We start from the raw sequence: 9,623 nt of genomic DNA on the forward strand, positions 1-9,623 counted from the left end.
ACCTATCAAATTTCCAGGCAGCCAGGCCGTCCCCAATGATGCCCGATGGCGAACTTCGTGTGAGAATCATTGTAAGGATAATGGAGGTACGGACATTAAGGTCGCTTTGAACACAGCATGGGAAGAACATGAGGAAACTCGAGGAAAAACTGAATTACGGGTTAGGAGGGATTCGTTTCCGTCTGAACCCGCCTCACACGTTTCAGCAAGAGGATGGACGCGGCAAGTGCTGCACATAGTGCAGATTAATCTGCTCCGAACTTCTGTTGTCTCTCAGACAGACATTGCTATAGTAAAGGAGACAGGTATCCAAAATAAAATGATCAACTACATCTCATCTATAATCATCACCTCATCCATATCCATAATCACCACATTTATAGTCGCTTTTCCAAACACATCTCATCTACAACCATCACAATTCATACACCTACAACCACATCTCACTTACAATCATCACCATTTACACATCACCATATAGCCGCATCTACAACCACATCTCACTTACAATCATCACCATTTACACATCACCATATAGCCGCATCTACAACCACATCTCATCTACAATCATCACCTTATCCATTACCATCATCATTACATCTACATCTCCTTCATTCCATCACCGCATCCATAGCCGCATCTACAACCATCTAACCCACAACTACATCTCATTTATAATCATCACTTCATCTATAGCCGCATCTCCAAACACATCTCATCTACAACCATCACAATTTACCCATCTACAACCACATCTCACATAACCGTGTCCATCTGACAACACCTCCAATACATAATCACCATATCTACAACCAACTGCATCGTCTATCGAAACATTTTCATCAGTGTCAATGGGAACACCTCTTCCCATAGCTCAACAACACACCACCTCCTACATCTAAAAATCAATAATCTGGATTACATACAACCCATCACAACAACAATCATCATCTATACTACTCATGCAACTTAAATATTCAGGATGATCACAATGGACCTCAAGGTCTCCGAATGGAGTGGCTGCCAACACGGCGGCTGCGGATCCTAAACTTATGGGTCTATCTTGTATTGCCACTAAACTTGAGTTGCGTTGTCAGTTGTCTGCGCGACTGAGACGAAATGTTGTACCATTAATGTCAACTCAACTGGGTGGTCGATAAACATGTTATCGATCGGTGTTTTTTCAAACTTGTGACCTCTATTCGCAAAAAAAAAAAAAAAACATTTTAAAAATAATTGCGCTTTGGAAAACTCTTTTGTGTATTCTGGACAATATTTTAATATTTTGGCTGAGTTTTCGAGCAAATTTGGAAAACAACCCAAGATTGGAATATAACCTGCCCAAAGTTTTATTTGGTCCCAAAAAATGATAAGTTAGGTGGAATTATTTTTTGATGATGAAGAAAATGTACAGGACATTGCATCTATTAGAAGAAATTTGAGGGACAAGTCGAATCCATTGGAATTGCCATCTGCACTGTAAGCTGATGATCATGTGGAAAGATCTGTATAATCAGTAAATTATTTCAGGTTTAAGGCGTATTTTCGATTGCCAAAGGATGCCGTAGTTTACGTTGTGGAAACGTTAAAGGATGACTTCAAAGTAAGTTACAGATCAACAGCAATACCCCCACTTTTAAGAGTGTGCGCAGTGTTGCGATTCTTGGAGGACGGAAGTTTCCAAAAGTCCCATGGCAATGATTTCAACAAATGCATGGCTCAATCTACATTGTCAAGAGTATTGAAGGAAGTTGTCCACTTGATAAAGGACAAATTGTGCCAAAATTGAATAGTTTCGAAGTTGACAGAGGAGGAAAAAAATCCAAAATAAAAACCATTTTTATTCAAAAACGAAATTCCCTGGTGTAGTTGGCTATATAGATGGAGGATGTTCGTCATTTGTACTTAAACTGAACTTACTGTATTTGTCACCAAATTCATTTGCAAAAGATTTGCTGCTGTCCGCTCCAAAGGCGATAAATTCACTTATTGTGATGGACCACCACCAGTGTCGTTGAAGTTTATTTTATTTTGAGGCATTTTCTTTTTCAACTTTGCTTTAAAGTGAATCCAGACTCTGCCACTCTTCGGTGTTAGTGTTGGAGGTTCATGGCTGTTTAAACTGTCCGAAATGGACCTCCACGCTTCATCCGCTGTGGCTTTGGTTTCACCAAAACTCCCGAACTCCTCGGGCTAAGTTTGAATTTTCATTCAGTTTATCAATTAATATTTCGATCTGCTGCTTTGTCGTTATTTTCACCATATTGATACACAAAATTAATTAATGATGCAAAGAATCAATAATTGTTAACAAAATGTTTATTTTTCCTTCTATTTTACTTCTTGTTTCTTCGAAAATGTTCACTGCAACTGAAAATTGGTGGTTGCTGAAAAACAGCCGCTTCGTCAACTGAGATTCGCAACTTCAGTTGAGAGTTGCCATACGTGCATCAATTTTGACAACTGGCAACGCCACTCAACGATAATTGTTATCGATGATCGACCCCTTAACCTAACCTCCTCTTGCCGGTCTGAATTTTTACAAAAGACGGTTCCAAGATGAAGGAAGGTATCGGCGCTGGCGTATGCTGTAAAAAGCTAGGTCTTGAACACTCATATACGAGATTATTCTGAACGAATATTCCCCGCAAGTTTTTTCTTTCCGCCGATTCAACTTAAGGGAGAAAGTGAAAAAACTCACGGGCAATTTTCGTTCAGAATAACCTTAATAAGCTTGGAGATCTTCGCAATCACTACTCCTACTTTTTCTTCAATGTGTTTTCTATGGTCTCTTTACAGTTACACTGTTTCATTCAAAAGTCAACCTTACTTATAATCCAAGAATACCACTTGGCCGGGATCATTTCCCTTAAGTTCATCAGTTTATACACCGATTCTAGCAGTTCTTGAGCTGAAGTGAGCCTTTTTAGACGAGCTGAAGTGAGCCTTTTTAGACGAGCTGAAGTGAGCCTTTTTAGACGGCTGAAGTGAGTCTTTATAGACTATCCCCAGTCTTACTTCTGAAAACATATATTTTGAAATCTTTCTACAATATATATTGAATTTGAAGAACTCAGCAGCACATATTGATCGAAAGTAAAAAAAAAAAAACAAATCGTGCGCCTAATTGTTTCTTTAAATATTTGTCAAGCATATCGTGATGCTTGTGGTTTCGTATATATTTTGTTGTTGCTGACAATTTCTTAATAATACATATTTAAAGTTTTAGGTTTAAATCCAAAATAAACGTAATACACATAATACATAATTTCACTCTGCATTTCAGATAACTTCTCTGCTGCTGGCACACATTATCCAAACTAACATGGATTTAATATGTGCCCAAAAATAAAACCTTATAAAGATCCAGTCATATGTTGAGATAATCTTATACAAAAAGAACAAAATAAATAATAAATATGTATACATTTTAAACAAATACAAAAACAAAATAACAAATTGGTTAAGGATTAGAGAGAAATAAATATATGTATGTATATGTTTGTTAGGAAGGAGGAGCAAGTTGTTACACAAATACAGTGGGAGGAGTAGGAATGTTTTGATTTGACACAAGATTTCTTTCATTTGAGAATTCACCTATGTTGTTTTTCATAGAGATCCATGTGCTCTACAGGTTTTGCCTTTTCTTAATTCAAAAAAACTTAAAATATCCTGCTGACTTAAGGTATTCAAATTACGACTATCTTGCGACTGATTTGTTGTATTCATTGTAGATTGTGGCATCAGGGGTGTCGTAGACATCGATGCTGATGATGCATTTATGGTCATGCTGTTCATATTCATGCCATTGTTAAGACCCATTAGTGGGGTACTGGAATTTGTTTTCATTGCATTATAACCCGGTGGGTATATATAATCCACTGTGGGTTTTTGTAAGGTAAATGAATTGGCTGTGGTTGAATTTGAAATGGCTTGTTTCTGTTGTGTTTGTTTATTACCACCAAATGGATCTAAATCATCCAATGAAGAAAAGTTGTTATTGGGTGTGGTCGATGCTGCTGTAGTAATATTCGAACTGGATGGTGGTGGTAATTGATGATTCATTACCAATGGATTGGCACTATGCCAAGAATTTTGTTGCCAATCATTGCCGCTGTTGCCATTACCAGTTGGACTATAAGGATTCGAGGAAACCATGGAATTTGTTTGGTGGTTTAACCATTGCGTTGTTGCCAATACTGCTAAGATTGGAATTCATAAGTGAGGATAATATATCCGGTTTGTTGGCTGATGTGTTGTGAGAAATTCTGAAAAAGATAAAATAGTAATTTGAAAATCGAAATACTCAAGTACGGAACACTTACTTCAATTGCTCTCTGGGTTTATTGTTTTGTTGTTGATTGTTTGTTATTGTCGACGATGTCGTATTTGTTGTTCTATTTGTCGGCTGACTAATTGAAAATCCAGAAAACATGTCATCGTCATTGGAGGGCGAAGTCACTTTGCCGGATGAGGTTTTCTCCAATTCTGTGGCCAATATTTCAGCGGCATCTTTGGGTCTGTAAAAAAAGGAATATTATAAGTTTAAAAGAACCGCAGAAGATATTCGTGGAGACGACAAAAGGCCTATATTGAAGATTATAGAAGCATCTTCCTGCACTAGCAAATGGGACGTCTTCAAGACGAGTCTGAAAAAGAGTCTTTATAAAATAGCAAAAGGGAGTCCCCATATACGAAGATTCTTTATGGGCGAACTGAAGGAAGTCTTTATAGATGAGCTGAAGGGAGACTTTATAGGCCAGCTGAAGAGGGTCTTTAAGACAGGCAGAAGGGAATTTTTATAGATGAGCAAAAGGAAGTCTTTAAAGATAAGCAAAAGGTAGTCCTTAAAGATAAGCAGAAGAGAGTCTTTATAGACGAGCTGATGGGAGTGTTTATAGACGAGCTGAAGGGAGTCTTTATAGACAAGCTGAAGGAAGTCTTTATAGACGAGCTAAAGGGAGTCTTTATAGGCGAGCTGAAGGGAGTCTTTATAGACCACCTGAAGGGAGTCTTTATAGACGATCTGAAGGGAATCTTTATAGACCATCTGAAGGGAGTCTTTATAGACCATCTGAAGGGAGTCTTTATAGACGATCTGAAGGGAATCTTTATAGACGATCTGAAGGGAATCTTTATGGACGAGCTGAAGGGAGTTTTTATAGACGAGCTGAAGGGAGTCTTTATAGACGAGCTGAAGGGAGTCTTTATAGACGAGCTGAAGGGAGTCTTTATAGACGAGCTTAAGGGTGTCCTTATTGACGAACTGAAGGAAGTCTTTATAGACGAGCTGAAGGGAGTCTTTATAGACGAGCTGAAGGGAGTTTTTATAGACGAGCTGAAGGGAGTCTTTATAGACGAGCTGAAGGGAGTCTTTATAGACTAGCTGAAGGGAGTCTTTATAGAAGAGCTGAAGGGAGTCTTTATAGAAGAGCTGAAGGGAGTCTTTATAGACGAGCTGAAGGGAGTCTTTATAGACGATCTGAAGGGAATCTTTATAGACGAGCTGAAGGGAATCTTTATGTACGAGCTGAAGAGAGTCTTTATAGACAAACTGAAGGGAGTCTTAATAGGCGAACTGAAGGGAGTCTATAGAGACGAGCTGAAGGGAGTCTTTATAGACGAGCTGAAGGTAGTCTTTATAGACGAGCTGAAGGTAGTCTTTATAGACGAGCTGAAGGTAGTCTTTACAGACGAGCTGAAGGGAGTCTTTATAGACGAGCTGAAGGGAGTCTTTACAGACGAGCTGAAGGGAGTCTTTATAGACGAGCTGAAGGGAGTCTTTATAGACGAGCTGAAGGGAGTCTTTATAGACGAGCTGAAGGGAGTCTTTATAGACGAGCTGAAGGGAGTCTTTATAGATGAACATTGAACTCATCAAATAAATCAATCCTATTTTGAATGAAGGAGCTGGTGACCATTGCGTCATCCGTAAGATTTATTCACTCCATGTTAAGAATGATGGAAGTTCAGACGGTATGGCTAAATATCTGCCACATTCATCTTGTCACAGCTTGTTAAATGAATGTGCCTCTTTTTCTATTTTGACACAATTGAACATTAAAATTTTGTTAGTCATGATCGCACACTGCTGTAATTTACTCCTTCTTATAGGATTGCCATCGATAACAAAATCATTTGAAAATATGTCGATTGTTTTAAGTGATTTAAAAGATGAGGACAGTTTCATAGGATGATTTTTTTCAAAGAAAAAACATTCTTCCGGGACCACGCAGCTTTCTATGAAAGTTCACATTACTGCCTCCTTGTTCACAAACTTTGACCCATTTCATCAACAGCAAGAACATTTTCGCCATTTGATATTCCATAACGTAGAAAATATTTCCAGTTGCAGCTGCAACTTTTCAGAATAAAAAAAACTAATGGTTTTATAGCAGTTTGCCTATGTCTGATACCAGCAACAAAATCTTTATTGCACTCCTTTTTTAATTTCCATTCGGTAAAAAGCAATGATTTTCCTAAAGTGTGGTATCAATTCCTATTTGAATACATTTTATGGTACGCCAATAGAGTAATGTGGAAGATTAAATGTAACTCGTTTCTCATAAACTCATCTCATTAGATTAGCTTGAATTGAAAGTCGTCTATTATAGAAGAGCTTTTGAAGGACTTCTTTTATACACGAGCTTTTGAAAGTCATCTTTTATATACGAGTTTGATGGTCATTATAGACGAGCTCCAAAGGCCGTATTAAGAGACGGTGTAAAGGTCGTCTTAGGAGACGATCTAACGGCCAACTTTCTGCTGAATTCTATCTCTTTAGCATCTAACAATGACCCACGCTGAATTATCAATAATCCAGCCTGGCTTCTCAAAACTGAACAAACACACATGAACCTGCAAATATTGACTTACTTGTTATCTCGTTGTATTGTTGATAATTGTTCCAATTTTTCTCTTTGTTCTTTTTCGACACGAGCAAACATTTCCTTAATCAACGCAACAATTGTATTGAATTGAGCAATAGTTAAACCATTTTCTACACTCAAGGGTATTAAGAATGGTATGCACTTGTGGGCCATGACATCTTTGGTAATACCCAGTTTGGTGTTGGTCATGGCAATTTTATATATACCTGCAAAAAGATCGGAAACCAAGCAACAAAATAGTATCTCCAATATCTACCATTAATTTTCAAATTACTTCTCCTACTCACCTATTATGGCCATAATAATAGCAGGTTCACGACTTTGTATTTGTTGTAAAAATGGCAATATCTCATCCAATACCAACCATTTATCTAAATTTTCCAATAGTTTACCAATCGATATTAGACAATTCACCTTCACCGATACATTTGTTGAGATTAAACATAGCTTTTTAATCCGAGGTATTACGGAATTTTTCATTGCATTATAATCGATGAGAGTTGAAAATGTTGGCAACACATTCAGGCATAACTCTTGTATCTGGGGCATATCACATTCCAACGAACGATAGAGTAACGGTAATACATGTAATTTCACCTCTTCTGCTGGTGTCAATTTTAAAAGTAAATCCATTTTTTGCATAAATATCAAAAGAATTTGTATGGGATCGGTGAGTTTAAATATCGGTTTCAGGTGGGGTAGGATATGGTCACAGTATTCTTTTTGGCTACTCATTTCGGCAATGAGTAAAACATTGGGTAATACAAATGGAATCATGGGTGAATTGACAAATTCTTTAACCAAATATGGTAGGATCGAATAGAGATTGACACGATGCGGTAGTGTGGGTATTATTTGGGGCAAACCTTTGTAGAATTTTGATTTTTGTAAATTATCCCATTGATAGAGGGAATCTAAATAGCTGAGGGTTTTAACGCCAACATCATGGAAATAGGTTACCTGAAAAATAAATAGGAAAAAGTGGCTTTAGAGAGAAGGTGGAAAGAATCTATATATATATATATATATATATATATATATATAAATAAAATAAATATATATATACTCCAGTATTATAAGGAAAAAACAGTCCAAAAAAAAGATAATTTGAGTCAAATAAAGTATAACAAGTCAAATTGGTCTCTTTCGGAACAGGATAGCTATGACCTGTAAAAACCTTTTTCGATATTGTTTGAAATTTTTAAAATAAAACAAAATACATATTCTTCCACTTACCTCTTTCAAATCATGCAATTTTGGCCTTAAATGAGGACTGGGATGTAGTAGAGCCTTTAAACTTTCCGTCAATTCACTTGGTACAGCATTCATGGGTGGATATTTACGTTGATTCAAATCATTGGCATGCCTTCGAAAGGCGCTATAATCGGAGCCGAACAACTTTAGAGGTTTCCCAGCATAAATGGTAAATATTAGAATACCCAAGGAAAAGAGATCACTATCTGTTGAATTGATATTATTTAAGGCAATTTCTGGGGCCGTATATTCCAAACTGGGTTGTGCCAACATATGCATCGATGTCGAATATTCCTTGCAAGGCCAATATGGCTTACCATCTGGTTGGGGTTGATTGCCAACACAAAAATCAAAGCCAAACAATTTCCAACTACGATTCTTGTTGATTACAATTGTCTCAGCACTAATATTGCGATGCACTATTTTTGCATCATTGTGCAAGAATTGCAAACCATCAAAGAGTTGTAGCAAACCATGACGTATTTCCACATCATAGAGTTTTTTCTCGGCCCTTACTTGATCCCCCACAACATTAGCCAGTGAGGCAAAAACAGGTTCCGTGGCGAAGGCCAAAGAGTCACGACTCTCCTCCAAAGGATGCTGAACGGTAAGTACATGAGGATGTCGTATCTTTGTCAATTGTTGTACACCTCTACGCAAAGTTTCCAAAATTGCCTCCCGATCTTCTTTAGACCATCTATCTAATGCTTTCTTTTCAAATACAAACACCGACACTTCCTGTTTTGTTGATTTCTTATATCCGTTGTACACTTTCCACAATAACCCCACCCCAGCAGTGCAAACTTGATCCAGCACTTCATATTCTCGGGTCACATTATTTCCTGGCAGATAATTGGTGACACCAGATAATTGTGAAACTGCAGTCGAATAGAATTTATTAATAACATCCATCCTTGTTTTTTTTTTCTTTTTCACTTCCAGCTGTTCAACTAACTTATTATTGCGTATTGTTTTTTATTTGTTGTTACTCTTTTAGATTATTGCACTTTAGTTACAGTTTTGTTACTCTTTTTTTATAAGGATATTGGCGACGAAATTTGTTATAATCCTTGCTTATTTTCCTAATTTTTCTAGTACTTTTTTCCTTTTCTTGTGTTTTTCTCTGTTCTATTTCTCTGTTGACTGCGTTCAGTGTGCTCTGAAATATGAGTTGTCAATTGTTTACTCGCCTGAGGTATGTTCAGTGAATGTTTGTCAAATTAGAATGCTAGTTGCCACTGTGATAGAGCTGGGTAATCTAGTTCCTAGTTCACTGTACTACTTTTAAAACGTCGAAACTAGGATGCACTCTATTTTGCTTCCACAGCACACAGCTAGGATGCACTCCGTTTTCGATCCAAATCACAGCTTTTGATGTAGTCGTTTGGATTGAATTTAAAGGCACTCTTAATCAGTCTAAAGATGCAATTAAAATGCAAGCTATTGCGAAATATCCCAAAATAAATTAAATACATTTAT

At 37.2% G+C, this 9,623-nt stretch overlaps 1 protein-coding gene across 1 annotated transcript; it reads right to left on the reverse strand.

Annotated features, from left to right (window-relative positions):
- Positions 1-3,130: 3,130 nt before the first annotated feature.
- Positions 3,131-9,343, reverse strand: LOC141402524 (SCY1-like protein 2). The gene is given in 6 exon segments (XM_073984008.1): positions 3,131-4,165; positions 4,167-4,268; positions 4,326-4,520; positions 6,877-7,096; positions 7,178-7,850; positions 8,127-9,343. Coding segments are annotated over 6 exon segments (2,676 nt in total). The 5' UTR covers positions 9,057-9,343; the 3' UTR covers positions 3,131-3,609.
- Between the last annotated feature and the right edge of the window lie 280 nt (positions 9,344-9,623).

The sequence above is a fragment of the Musca autumnalis genome, unplaced genomic scaffold, assembly GCF_047663935.1.
Source record: "Musca autumnalis isolate F117 unplaced genomic scaffold, ASM4766393v1 scaffold_1, whole genome shotgun sequence".
NCBI lineage: Eukaryota > Metazoa > Arthropoda > Insecta > Diptera > Muscidae > Musca > Musca autumnalis.